Source organism: Cibotium barometz, chromosome 11 (assembly GCF_041138505.1).
Source record: "Cibotium barometz isolate CiBa-2024 chromosome 11, ASM4113850v1, whole genome shotgun sequence".
Taxonomy (NCBI): Eukaryota; Viridiplantae; Streptophyta; class Polypodiopsida; order Cyatheales; family Cibotiaceae; genus Cibotium; species Cibotium barometz.
In genome coordinates this window covers 29200585-29215908 of record NC_141056.1, presented here as the reverse complement: position 1 = coordinate 29215908, position 15324 = coordinate 29200585, and the positions used below count along the sequence as shown (strand labels likewise).

Here is a 15324-nt window from a genome sequence, read left to right as displayed (position 1 = left end):
GGGAATTCCTCTTTTATCATTTAAATTCTCTCACGGATAAAAATAAATTCATCTAAAATTTTTCTTTAAATTTAAATAAAAATATCCATTAATTCAATTATGCCAAGAATTCCATTTTTACCATTTAAATGATTGAATTCCAAATGTCATGGGAATTCCTCTTTTATCATTTAAATTTTTTTAAAAAGAAATATAATTAAAATTTCTCTTAAAATTAAATAAAAATATTCATTATTTTAGTATATCAAAATTTCTCTTTTTCCATTGAAATACATGGATCTCCATTATCATGGGAATTCCTCTTTTTGTATAAAAATGAAATTATCAAAAATTTCTCTTTTTCTCTAATTAATTATTTATGTAGCATAAACATTAAAAATTAATTTTCCATGGATGTGATGAAAATCATTCTTTTAACATAGGATGACTAATCCTAGAATATGGTAGGAAGTCCTCTTTTCACATTATGCATAAAAATGATTTATGTCCCGGAAGAAGTCAAGGAGGTGGATATTGTGGGACTGGGGGAAGATGCTTGGCCCATATACATTGCTAAAGATTTGACTTTGGTTGAAGAGAAGAGCTCATTGCTCTCCTCAAGGATTTTAAAGATTGTTTCGCTTGGAATTACAAGGAGATGAAGGGGGTACTGCCTGAGGTGGTACAACATACAATTCCAATCATGGAAGGTTCGAGACCAACCAAGAAGAAACCATACTAGATGAATCCTAAGTATGCAGCAATTGTCAAGGAGGAAATTGATAATAATTTCTAAAATTTTTGCCATAGCTCCGCCTTCTCTGCTATTACTGATAATTTTCAATAAATTTTGAAAGAATAAGACTTTGTAATACTATTATGATAGAATAACTATTATTTAGACCTAAATCTAATTTATGGAATTAAATCATAAGTTTATCATAATTTTATTAGCATATAAGCATTAAAAAATCATTTCTTTAACCTCTAACTTAACTAGCATAGAGTTTGATTTTTGAATTGAGAATTTATCAATGAGAAGCATCATTTGAATAGAGAATTGGTCATAGGAATGACCATTCTTTTGGGGAGAGAGATATACATAAAAAACATCCTAAATTAAGCATAAAGATAAACTTTTTGTGATTAATCATTAGAATTCTTTGGAAAGCTTCATTTGCATTGAAAAACAATCCATTTGAAACTTCTCAAGCTTGAGAGGGGTTGAGAAGTGAAAACATTGAGAATATTATAGAAAAACCATGAAAATACATCTTACCTCTTTATTTTACTTGCTTCTCTATCTTAGAAGAAGCCCTCAACTAATCAATTGGTTAGTGTGTTGAGAGGAAAGCTCCAAGGATGATTGAAGAGAGAGAGAAGCTCCAATCTCTCCAAAATGTAGAGAATTTTTAAGGGATAATAGAAAACATGCTTATTTTAATGTAATACTGGCATGGTCTAGCTCACATATGAGAATACAAAAGAATGAGGGTCTATTTTCAGGTGAGGGAGGCCACTAACTGAGTCTAATTTTTCAGCTTCAGTTTGGCTGAATTTGGACAAGATTTGGACCAGTTTAGAATTTTCCAGCTTCAGTTTGGCTGAATTTGGACAAGATTTGGACTAGTTTAGCTCCCATTTTGATCTAGTTTGATTCAGGAGAGAGGAGAGATAAAAATATCTTAATATTTTTGAATTAAACCCCCCCCCCCCCACATGTGAAGGAGGAACCTACCTCAAAGGTCTCCCCCTCCTTACCAAGGTGTCAAAAATTCATCATTTCTCCAAAATATCTCATTTTTTAAAAAATATCTCATTTTTTTTTGTAATATCTCATAATTTTTAACTAATAAACCTTGTACTCAGTCAACTCTTCATCTTATGTGAGCATTTACTTATTTTTGGGTATTTTCTTTTATTCATTAGATTTATCTCATCCCAACACTTGGATTCATCATATTGGCCCATAGGAACCTTAGTTGGACCATAATTGCAAAATTTTAGAAAATCTTGACCCTTAGGCGGCTAAGGTCTTTTAAATCATTTTTAATTAATTCCTAATACACCTTAGAGAATTTATTTTGAATTTTTGTTTCAAGAAAATATATTTTTGATATTTGTAGAATTTTTATATCCAAAAATATCTCAATATTGAATTACTTCTCTCTAGAATTTTTCATCTCTCTAGACAAAAACAAGGAAAAATAATATTTTTTGTATTCAAAAATAGGCAATGATTACAGGGGATTGAAGTAAAAGCTTATTCATTATTCAGGCTAAGGAGGAATCTTACAATGGGTGTGAATAACTTCATTCACATACCTAAACAACCCTCCATTTTCACACGTGAACAATGAACAAATTTGGCACTTTGATTTTTCAAAGTCTTACACATTCCCTAAAGCTATATACACCCATCATAGATCCACACACCTCAAATGGCTAGCCCAAACTCATAACAAACTCACCTCTCTTCCTCTAAACAAATCACATTTGTGTCATACTCTTAGAAGGGGAGGCTCATAAGGCCAAACCCAACTATTATCCATGAAAACCAAATACAAGAAGAGACAAACTCATCCCAACCTTGCTACCTTAATTACACATTGGCAGCTAGTTTATTCTTCTTTTTTCCATGGTGTAATTACTTCATGCATTCATTTATAACAATTTTGGTCTCGAAAACCCTTGGTCTTTTATAAACATTCATGTAACTTTCTTTCTTTCTCTCACTCCTCTTTTTTTTCTTCCTTCTCTCATTAGTTAATATTATTAAATAATTTAAATATAGTGTCACTAGAAAGTAATACACTACTGAATATGATATTAAAGTATAAAAATGAATATGATATTAAAGTATAAAAATGATATTACTATATTTATTACTACTTAAAGCACATAACAATTTATGGAGTATATTATATCTTTCTATAATAACATAATGCACTAATAAATAATATAAAATGATATCAATATAATAATAATAAATAATCACATTACATAAATTTATATTGCACTATAAGATATTACGTTTAGTAATCAAATCATTCATAATAAATTGTATGTGTATGTACCTTGTAGCCCTTGAATTTAAAGCGTGACAACCCTAAATTTTAATGTAAACCTCCATTTCTTTGTGAGGACATGCAACTATTTTCAAAACTGTGCCTTTCTTTACCATTCTTTTGAAGGATAAACCCCCCTTGGAAGGGTACCACATCCTTTGAATTCTGAATTCTAGACTAGGTACCTTGTATCAGTTTGCTAATGACTTTTAAAGCTCATTTCATCTCTCTCTCTCTCTCTCTCTCTCTCTCTCTCTCTCTCTCTCTCTCTCTCTCTGAGACAGTCTCGTCTTGTTTACATAGATAGAGATACATATGCTTATCTAGCTATGCTATTACCCTATTGACCTAAAAAGCTATGTTATATTGATTAATTGGGTTCAAAATGGAGTAATTCACACTTGATTAATTAGTATAAGTTAAGGATGAACCTTATTTCAAAGGTTTAGACCTTGCAACTCCTCGACTACCCATTAATCTCCTCATGTTCATATGCCTCCTTCACTTGGTTATCTCCTCTTCCTCCCAGCTTCCTCCCAACACAAAGAGACACAAGCGGACATAAAGGCAAGTACTAACTTAGGCGAGATACACACCCTTTGCTCGTGTCAAGGCCAACCTGAGAGAGAGAGAGAGAGAGAGAGAGAGAGAGAGAGAGAGAGAGAGAGAGAGAGAGAGAGAGAGAGAGAATCTTGGGTAGCCCTCATATCGAACATTGACCTAACAATGCAGAGCAATATGGCTTCATCTCCTTTATGCAATATTCAGAGCAATATGGCTTCATCTCCTTTATGCAATATTCAGGAAATAGGTGCTTTGACTTGAAAATATTCTTGATGAAAATCCAAAATATCTGGTTGTTGAAAATGTAATATAATAGTGTAAATTAATTCTTAAAAAATAGGGTTGTTTTCCTTAATTTTTTGAAATTTTTGGATCTAACCCATAATTACAAAGGTTAAGCAATAATCACCTTGATGGAGGTGAGAAAAAGATTCCACGACAACGTGCACATTGACCTCATTCAAACACACACAACATTTATAGATTAAGCACTAATTTTGTTTTACTTTGCACTAAAATTGGGTTCACAAGGAGAGAGAAGTGGAGTTTTCATGAAAATTTATAAAAAATATTATGTTTAATTAACAGAGGTATTAGCTCCCTTAACCTCCATAAGCCCACCTTCTGGACTAGGGAAGCCTTTAAGGCTCTTACACCCTTATGACACCTTCTTACACACAATCTTTGGAGAAAAAATGGCAGTCCCCACCTACTAAGAAAGTATAAGGGAAATTGGAAATTCAGAGGTAAGGTTGATATTTCACACTAAAAGTGAAGGGTGGTTAAAAATTGAAACTTGCTGTTGGGGACCACACGAAAAAGGTGAGAAAGAAACAAAAGGAAGACTATTTTGCAATTGGAATTATTGTTAGGATGGCCCTCGTGAAAAGTGGAATGGAGAGGTTACTAGAGAGAAAGGCCCCTAGTGAGAGAGAGAGAGAGAGAGGGAGGTATTAACATCGGTAGAATGCAACACAAGGGCATATACGACCAACAGTGGGACTTGAACTCGGGTGGATGGGAGAGCCCATCATGTATCTCCTCTCCCCCATCACGTATTTTCTTGAAAACTTAGGGAGGTCAAAGCTTTATCTTAAAGATAAAGCCCTCCATTTACGTGGATTTTAAGGCCATTTTTCTTCCTTTCGCGTGGATTTAATTATGACCGATCATTGCCATTTTTATGGTGCAGAGAGTAAACTAGGGATGACAATCGACCATCATAATTTTTAACTAGAGATGACAATGGACCACCATAATTTTTAACTAGAGATGACAACTGACCATCATAATTTTTAACTAGGGATGATAATCCACCACCATAATTTTTCAGCCTTGCGTGCTTCTCAAGTAACCTCTCAAGTAAACTCGGTCCTCACTCTGCCGCCTTCCACACCTCGCCGGCCACCACCGGGCTCCTCTTGCGTCCTCCTCCCGGCCACCTTTTTGCGCCCCACCTGCGCTCCGATCAGCACCTCCTCCTCTCTGGCCTTTGTTTACCGCCGTGCCTAAACCACTCCTTCCATAGCCGTCGCTCCCAACCAGCCGCCCCTTCCCTCCTTTTTGGTCAGCCCTCTGCATCACGACAGCACCCCCAGGCGTGTCTAAATATCCGCCTGCCGTGCCCGCTTGCGCCTCCACAACGCCCCGAGTCTCTAGGCGCCGTGCCCAGCTGCCTGTTCCGCCACTGTTGTTAGCAGCCGCCCGCACTGCCAGCCCAAGCAGCGCTGCAGCACCCGTGTTGAGCCAAAAGCCCTCTCCTGTCTGCTGGCTGGGAACAGTGGGACACTATCATAACTCCTGAATATATAAAGGGAGGGTAACAATGGAAATTAAAATCAAATGCAAAGGTTCCCCTTCCTGTATTGAGTCAGATTGAAAACCTTCTCAGTGTAATTTGAAGACGAAATTGACAATTTCCTGTATACATTTTGCAACTTGAAAATTTTGAAGAGGATCATCCTCCTCAGTCCTTCTCCCACAAATTTGAGCAATCTCTTCACAACTTTGAATAAGCTCTAGACTAAGTAGAACCTATCTTTTCACGAACCCTCCACCAACAAACTTGATTTTTCTTTCTTTCAAAAGTTGGGTTCCTTCCCCTCTCATTCACAAAGTGTATGAACAAAGGTGAGACAAGTTCACTCCTGGGTCCAAAGAAAGTTCATTCATGTGAAGTTTGTTCATGCCCCCCCCCACTCGTTTACCTTTGGTGAAGCTATGCTCCCCTTGCGAACACATAAAGCTAGGTCTATTCACACACTTGAAGCTAGGTATATTCACACACTTGAAGCTATGTTCACACTATGAACACGATTGTTCATACACCCTTCATTCATGTGGTCCCCTATCTTCCCTCAGTGATGAATAAATTCATTTACGAGTGTGGAAAAACTTCTTCACACCCAAAATCCATCATTCATGGGTGTGAATAACTTCATTCACATACCTAAACAACCCTCCATTTTCACACGTGAACAATGAAAAAATTTGGCACTTTGATTTACATTCCCTAAAGCTCTAGACACCCATCATAGATCTACACACCTCAAATGGCTAGCCCAAACTCATAACAAACCCACCTATCTCCCTCTAAACAGATCACGCTTGTGCCATACTCTAGGAAGGTGAGGTTCATAAGGCCAAACCCAACTATGATCCACAAAAACCAAATACAAGAAGACACAAACTCATCCCAACCTTGCTACCTCAATTATTATGTTGGTACCTAGTTTATTCTACTTTTTTCCATAGTGTAGCAATTTTGATCTCGTAAACCCTTGGTCTTTTATAAAAGTTTATGTAACTTTCTTTCTTTCTCTCACTCCACTTTTTTTCTTCCTTCCTTCATTAGTTAATAATTATTAAATAATTTAAATATAGTATCACTAGAAAGTAATGCACTATTGAATATGATATTAATAGTATAAAAATGACAACCCCAAATTTTCAAAACGACAACCCCAACTTTAAAGCGACAACCCCAAATTTTCATTTAAAGGGCTCATAGTAAACCTCCATTTCTTTGTGAGGACATGGAACTATTTTCAAAAGTGTGCCTTTCTTTACCATTCTTTTGAAGGATAAACCCCCTTTTTGGAAGGGTACCACATCCTTTGAATTCTGAATTCTAGGCTAGGTACCTTGTATCAATTTGCTAATGACTTTTAAAGCTCATTTCATCTCTCTCTCTCTCTCTCTCTCTCTCTCTCTCTCTCTCTCTCTCTCTCTCTCTCTCTTAGATAGTCTCTTCTTGTTTACGCACTTCTTGTTTATGCAGGTAGAGATACATATGCTCATCTAGGTAAGGTATTACCTTATTGACCTAAAAAGCTATGTTATATTGATTAATCGGGTGCAAAGTGGAGTGATTCACACTTGATTAATTAGTATAACTAAAGGATGAACCTTATTTCAAAGGTTTGGACCTTATTTCAAGGTTTGGACCTTGAAACTCCATGACTACCCATCAATCTCCTCATGTCCACATGCCTGCTTTGCTTGGTTATCTCCTCTTCCTCCTAGCCTCCTCCCAACACAAAGAGACACAAGCGGACAGAAAGATGAGTACTAACTCAGGCGAGATACACACCCTTTGCTCATGTCGAGGCCGAGAGAGAGAGAGAGAGAGAGAGAGAGAGAGAGAGAGAGAGAGAGAGAGAGAGAGAGAGAGAGAGAGAGAGAGAGAGGGAATCTTGGGTAGCCCTCTTATCGAACATTGACCTAACAATGCTGCAAAGCAATATGGCTTCATCTCCTTCATGCAATATTTGGGAAATACGTGCCTCGCCTTGAAAATATGCTTGATGAAAATCCGAAATATCCGGTTGTAGAAAATGCAATATAATAGTGTAAAATTCTAAAAAAATAGGGTTGTTTATCTTGATTTTTTGAATTTATCAAGAGTGAAAAGGAAGTGCGTCCTAAAAACAAGTTTCCCGTGTTATGGACCCTCGATGGGTTCCTGCTCCCTTTTAGATCCCCTTCATCATTGTAGGAGAGAGAGAGATGGAGGAGACACTATACATCAAATGGTTAAAAAAAAGAAGCTATGTTAACATTTGCAAGGGGTAACCTTAACAAAACCTTTGAAATGGTAAGAAATTTCTCTCGGGGACATCCACATTCAATTTTCCAATGCACCTGAAGGAAAGGCAAGGTACCTAGTATCGTACACAGCGGACCATAGGCTAGTAGACAAGGGACCAAGCTCTGAGTCTGGGACTGAGCGTGTGAACAGGTCTACATCAAGGGGGGTGAAAAAAACGTCCTTGCTTTTTTGACCCGAAGCGCGTCCCAGGAACAAGACTAGGCCTACGGGATAGCGAAGCAGGTAGGTGCGTGTGCGGTGTGTGTACGTGTGGGGTAGGTGGGTGTGTGTGTGTGTGTGTGAGAGAGAGAGAGAGAGAGAGAGTGAGAGAGACCTCATTTTCTTGATTTCTTCTTCCCTTCTGCTTCTCACAGCAAAAACAGTGCGTTTGCTCATTTGGGTTACCCTCCGTTTCCCCCTATTGCCATTAATTTTCCCCCCCCTCCTACACAGCGCCCATGATTCCCAACAGTGGCACCAGTGATCCTGCTCGCCCCAAGGGAGGCGTCCTCAACAAAATCAAGGTGCGTTCGATTATCTCTTCTCAATCCAAGCCTAACGTTTCTTAAAAAAAAAATAAATTATTTCTCTGGTGAAATTAGAAAAATCCACTCTTATTTGCCATGCTTTGCTTTTTGAGGAACAACTGACTGTAATATTTTCATGCCATGATGATCAGTTTAAGCCTTAAGCTTCTTTGCTTGGGGTATAAGGAAAAGAGATCAGTTCCTGAATGATTTTCTCTGAAATGATTCATGCGAAGCTTCTTTGCTTAGGAAATCTGGAAAATATATTGTGATTTGCCTTTAAAATCTGGGTTTATCGATTTTTTCACCCAATTAAGCAAAGCCAACAAAAGCTGAGTGTAATTTCTATTATATTTCAAGCTTCTACATGCCTCATACATGGAAATGAACAGGTACAGTGGGGATCATGTTCATAATGTAAACACCAATTGTGTGTGTGTGTGTGTGTGTGTGTGTGTGCGCGTGCGCACATATGTATATATATATATACACACACATATATATATATGTATATATATGTGTATATATGTGTGTGTATATATATATACACACACACATATATATGTGTATATATGTATATATATGTGTGTGTGTGTGCACACACACACACACACACACACACATATATATACACACACATACATATATGTGTGTGTGTGTGTACATATATATATATATATATATATATATATATATATATATATATATACATATGGATGTATATATAGTGTGTGTGCACGTTATATAATATATCTATCTATCTAACTATTTATCTATACGCACATTATATGTGTACATATTTATTTACACATTCACACGTACATATATGTGTGTATCTATCTATTGACACACACATGCGCGGGGGGCGCACACACACACACGACATAATACATAATACATATTCGTATATGTATATATATGTACACTTGTGCATAAAAACATATGTCACTATACACCTCTTGCAATATTGTGCTCTCTCTCTCTCTCTCTCTCTCTCTCAAGAGTGGTTGTGTAGAGTATGATTTGATGATGTGGCATAGCAATGAATACGGATCACCTAATGCCTCATCATCCAGCACACATATTATACTTTTAAGCAAAGGCAGTGTTATAAAGTACTCTTGTTTGCAGAGGATATGAGAAAAATTGACACTTTTTTTTGGACTCTGTTCGATATAGATGGCTGCAGGATGGCAACCCTCTTCTTCTTCAGAAACGGGCAAAGGGCGGAGCAAAACCAGTAGCCGCATTGCCCACGGCTTCAGCCTTGTCAAAGGCAAAGCCAACCACCCAATGGAGGATTACCATGTAGCAGAATTTAGGCATTTAAATAATCAAGAGCTGGGCTTGTTTGCCATTTTTGATGGCCACTTGGGTCATGATGTTCCTAGTTATCTTCAAAACCATCTGTTTGACAATATCATAAACCAGGTATGCACAACTCTAAAGCCATTGTCTTTATTATCGTGTGATCATGGCACATTTTCACATCAGAGAAGAGGATAGAGAATGTGGGGTTTAATTAACGTATAACCCATCATCTTCTCATGTGCATAATGTGGGCTTAGTGCATGTATAATCAATGAGCTTTATTATGTGCTTAAACGCATGCTTTCTTATTTTAGAGAGATCACTGGAGATCATGGGCATAATTCATGGATAATTTGTTGTGTGTTCATGTATAAGTTATAACCCATCACATTTTATTATGTGCTTAAGCTGGTCATTGGGGATCACGAGCTTAACGTACTCATAGCCCATTATTGCTATCTCATACTCTCCGCACAAATCCACAGGCCTAGGTTACGATTTGGATTGGAAAAAATGTTTACCCAGTACATGGTACATGTGCTCACAGCACACAGTGGTGTGAGTGCGTACAGTGTACACACACATACACGCACTCGCATGCACACACAATCAACACATCAGGTTTCTGGTTAAAACAGGAGGTAGAGATGTTGACATGCATGATGATTGGTTGTGGCAGCCGGAGTTTTGGAGAGAGCCGTGTACTGCAATTTTGAAAGCATATGAGAACACCGACAAGACGGTCCTGCAAAGGGCTCCAGATCTAGGGCTTGGTGGGTCAACAGCCGTGACTGGAATTCTTATCAATGGTCAAAGACTTCTCATAGCTAACGTTGGTGATTCAAGAGCTGTCCTGTGCCGTGATGGAGATGCTATTCAACTTTCTGTTGACCATGAGCCCAAGTCAGAGAAAAGGCACATCGAAGACAAAGGAGGCTTTGTGACAATACTTCCAGGTATTTTACCATCTGAAGCTTGGACAAACAGGTGCGGCGGGGAGGGGGGGTCGGGGCAATGAGGTGATAGCTCATGTGGTAAGAGGTGTTTGTCTAGGACCACGAGGTCTTGGGTTCAAAACCTCACACGGTGCTTCCTCGGCAGCATCACCTGCAGGTGGTGAAAAATGGTAACTACCGGAGGATCTTGGGCCTAAGGCCAGTCGGAAGAAAAGAATAAAAAGGGAGGGGTACCTATTGGATGGACATTGTGGTTGGGTTCACTTTCTTGCTCATAAATTGCATGTATTTGGGTGATTGCATAATGTTTTTGCTGTTTTTTTGTTTTATTTTTTTAGGAGATGTGCCCCGAGTGGACGGACAGCTTGCCGTGGCCCGTGCATTCGGTGACAAGAATCTGAAGGGGCATCTGAGATCGGATCCAGATATCCATGACATGAAACTCCAGGAGATTGACGAGTTCCTCATCCTAGCAAGTGATGGATTGTGGAAGGTTGGCTTCAGTGCTCGATAAAAACATTTTTTTCAACCAATCAAAATAAGGACACCTCCTCAATCTATCTGGTTTTACCTCCGAAAATGTATACTACATGACGATTTTATAACTAAAATATATAATAAATGAATCCTTAAAATATGGCAATGAAAAATCTTAGGAGTTTTTTCATAATTCTAGTTGGTAAAAATACACCAAGTTAACCATTTTTCAAGCACTGGTTGGTTTTACTTGCTAGCATGTCTTTGCAGTATGTGCCATTGTCTCATAAGTGCAGCGACATGATGTGTATGGGAGTTTAGGAATCATAATTGGAGTGCTTTCTGTCATCTATCAGGTGATGGAGAATCAAGATGCTGTTAATCTAATCAGGAAAGTTAAGGACCCAGGAAGTGCAGCAAAAAAGCTGACTGAGGCTGCACTAACAAGGAAGAGTAAGGACGACATATCATGTATAGTTGTTCGGTTTCAGTGAGCTCTTCCTACTCTCTTTTTGTTTTCTCCCTGCAAAAAGGAGAGCAAGGTTGTGGAAATGAGGGATTTTCGCTAAGATGTACATAACGAGGGAAACATGGCTGTCATGGCGAGTTTGCTATATCAATGATTTGGGCATCCTTAATGTCTAATGTTGGGAGGTCTCTATTTATCAAATCGAAGCAACGATCCTAGTAACTCATGAAGCATATGTAAGGGCTGCGTAGGTCTTTATGCTGAAGATTGCAATGGTTGTCTTAGATCAGACCAATTAAGTTCCTTATGAGACCAGCATTATGTGTAATTATTGGTTTTCAAAAGCTACCTTTAAACAGGTGATATGCATCACCTTCAACAGTAGTTAGGTTTATGAAAGCAAGCTTTGTTTTCTGTGGTGTATTTGCTTGCTGGTCCCAGAAGTGCCTGTGTTAAGGTACCATCAGGGATGGTGTAAAGTTCAACATTTGTCACAGGGATTTCTTCCGAGTTTTCATGGGAGTGAGTCTCGAGAGATGCCTGGCATGTTTTATGCATAATGCCACTCCAGTTTTCTTGTTGATCTACATAGTTTCTGGCATGATTTCATTTAGCCAACAATCAGCTATTTTCTGAAGTGTTTTTGCCTTTTCTAATTGCTGTTCAAGTCTAATCAACTGTTGATTTAGGTGTTCTACCTCCGCTTGGGTTTCTAATAGATGATCCACTGGTAGACTGTTGTAATGTTTTTGAATTTCATGTGGTTGTGGCTGCAAGTTTTTATTTTATTTTAATTCGTGCACACACACACACACACACACACACACACACACACAGAGCACAGCACAGCACAGTAAGTCTTTATATTCTCCCACAAGCACTGTACACGATTATACACATTTACATTTTTTTTAATGGATTTTTTATTTTTCCATTTTCTCCTTCAGCAATATTTACTCCTTTAACTTGAATTAATTCATACTTAATTCTCTTATATTCTATTTTATCTACATTCCATTTAAACATAGTATATCCCAAAATTCTACCTGATTGGTTTCACCTTTTTATAATGAGTAGTCAAGAAATTAGTTTGTTTTTTGTGTTTTATATTTCCTATGCTATAGTAAATGTATAAATTGTTACCTATATCCCTAGCCTAATTAAATAGCTTTGTTAGTGCTTAAATATATACGTATATGTGTATAATTAGCGTGCGCGCGCGCGCACACACACACACACACACATACATGCATACATACATGTGTGTGTTGTGTGTATATTTATACACATACACGTGTGTATTTGTATATAAATATATACATACACATACATATATGTACACACTCACACATATATGCGTGTGTACAAAACATACATGCATCCATACATGTATATGTACTTGTATACATGTACATACACACATGTAGCCATTTATATGGTAGTGATATGTGGACGTAGGTTAATAATTAGTTGTTTGTGCTTCTCTATCTTTTCATGCTTGTTGCATGTGTGTGTTGTTACTTTCCTCTTTACTTCAATAATTGGTATCAAAACAAGTTCTCTTGGTTCTCACCTTCTTGTTATCTTCTTCTCAAGTTGCTCTTTTGATTGTCTAATATTAAGCTATCTTTAGGTGGAGAAAGCATACTGTTCAGTATGATATTAACTATGTTAACATAGTTTTTATGTATTTCGGGCATGTGTCGAGGCTTGTTTACATATTGTAAGGTTTTGTAAATATCTTGGGGAAGTGTCAATGTGAACTATCTTTGTTCGATTTCAGAGTTTGTGCATTGCACTAGCATTTAGTGTCCAGATAAAGTTGCGTCATCTTCGACATCGAACGTCTTCGATATAACAATGTTATCATTGGCATCATTTTTTGCATTCTTGCTAGTAACATTTCTACACTCGATACTTTGTTATTTTTAGCACTTAACAGGTTTTCTTTGTCATCAATGATTTATTGGTAATCATGTTGGTTGCATTCAATGGACATTGATTGTACGTGTAGGTAGTTGGGATATTTGCATTTTGTGTGAAGGATACGTTATTATATGTAGGTTGAAATAGCAAGTAGTGATATATTTGGGATGCTTTTTGTTGAGGATAAGCTTGACGGGACAAACTACTATCTATTGTGGTTCTATATGATGATGCATCATGTATTGGTTATCAAAGGACTCTACAATATAGTTATTGGCATTGAGGTACGTCTTGTCTTGCTAGCACATGATAGTACATGTACTTTAGTTCAAATGTAGTTATAACATCTATTTGCACATCGGAGTAAGCTAAGTGGGATGACAAACATAATGCATTAGCGGTATTTTTCATAAAAAGGAGCATTAGTTCACATATTCGCTCATGTAAAGTTGCCAAGAAAGCTTGGGATACGCTTGCTATGCTTTATCATGTACGTAATGAGACATGAGTGGTTTACATAGGTAAGCAGTTAGTCGAAGTACATACATGAGGGAGATTTAATGGATGAGTTCCTCACAATGATCAAAGATCTCACAGAGCACCTTGCATGTATTGATGAGGCCTATTCAAATGGTTCATTGGTGTCTACTATTCTCACAGCTTTATTGGAATCATACTAGAGTTTTGCATCCACACTTTAGCTCATGATGAAGGATAATCTCAGTGTTCTTTAGTCTTTTTGAAAGGATGATGAGAAAGGAGGTGATAAGTCTCAGAAGATAGAAAATGTAAGTCTAAGAAAGGAAAATGCAACTATTGTCGGATGCTAGACCATTGTAATGAATCCAAAGAAAGATTGGAGAAGGAAAAGAAGAAAGAATCAGCATAGTTGTGGCTAGTACCAAGTGTTGAAAAGAAGTTAGCAAACTATGCACAACATGGATACATTAGTACCAAGTGTTGAAAAGAAGTTAGCAAACTATGCACAACATGATTGGACATTCATTGTGCATTGCACCTATGACCCTTCTGTCCATAATGTATGCATGTTGGTGAAAGATCAGGATGTCTGGTATTTTGATAGTGGTACTAGCAAGCACATTATTTCTCATCGTGATAGTAAGGTTGTTCTCATTGGTAAAAATGGTGGGACATCACCCTCAGAAGTCTTTGCTTTTAATGGTGTGATCAGATTTATTGATGATAGGTGTACAATGCATGATTGGAATGATGGAAACATCACTATGGTATCTGGTACTCTAAGACATAGGCTTTACAGGTTGGATATACATGAGAGATTAGCATATAATGCTTGTTAATTACTGCTAGAGATGTATTATGAGTGACGCGGAGCTATGGCATGTTTGCTTTGGTCACTTGAATTTTGGTAGTTTGTTGCACTTTGAAAGATAAGAGTTGGTGTTAACGTTGCCAAAGCTTGAGGTCTATGTCAAACATGTATGTGGGGTGAATTTTGGGCAAGATGCAATGAGAATCATTCTTGAAAGATGGGTCAATAAGGACTGTCCAAAAATTATAACTCATCGATTGGGGGATATCTCTACTTTGTGAATTTTATTAATGACTAATCAGGCACATCTGGGTGTATCCATTAAAAGCAAAGTCATACATTTTTACATGCTTTAGACACTTTGTTTCTATGGCTTGAGGTCTATGTCAAACATGTATGTGGAGTGCATTTTGGGCAAAGATGCAACGGGCATCATTCTCGAAAGATGGATCCGTAAGGGTTGTCTAGAAATTACAACTCATATATAGTGATGTATGTGGTCCTATAAGGACACCATCAATCGGGGGATATCTCTACTTTGGGACTTTTATTGATAACTAATCTAGGCACACTTGGGTGTATCCATTAAAAGCAAAGTCATAGGTTTTTACATGCTTTAGACACTTTGTTTCTATGGCCAAAAATGTGTCTACATGTAAAATTGGC

At 37.4% G+C, this 15324-nt stretch overlaps 1 protein-coding gene across 1 annotated transcript; it reads left to right on the top strand.

Moving 5' to 3' along the window:
- Window positions 1–7994: 7994 nt before the first annotated feature.
- Window positions 7995–12027, top strand: LOC147634017 (putative protein phosphatase 2C 58). Its single transcript, XM_086805112.1, has 5 exons — window positions 7995–8225; window positions 9408–9659; window positions 10219–10495; window positions 10834–10988; window positions 11329–12027. The coding sequence occupies exons 1-5, from the start codon at window positions 8160–8162 to the stop codon at window positions 11464–11466; spliced, it is 888 nt and encodes a 295-aa protein (XP_086661238.1). The 5' UTR covers window positions 7995–8159; the 3' UTR covers window positions 11467–12027.
- Window positions 12028–15324: the final 3297 nt, after the last annotated feature.

Excerpts from the sequence above, each read along its gene's own strand:
- LOC147634017 (XM_086805112.1), top strand. The coding sequence starts at position 8,160 with ATGATTCCCAACAGTGGCACCAGTGATCCTGCTCGCCCCAAGGGAGGC. Across the intron at positions 9,660-10,218 it reads TTGACAATATCATAAACCAG|CCGGAGTTTTGGAGAGAGCC; the intron begins GTATGCACAACT and ends TGGTTGTGGCAG. Across the intron at positions 10,496-10,833 it reads CTTTGTGACAATACTTCCAG|GAGATGTGCCCCGAGTGGAC; the intron begins GTATTTTACCAT and ends TTATTTTTTTAG.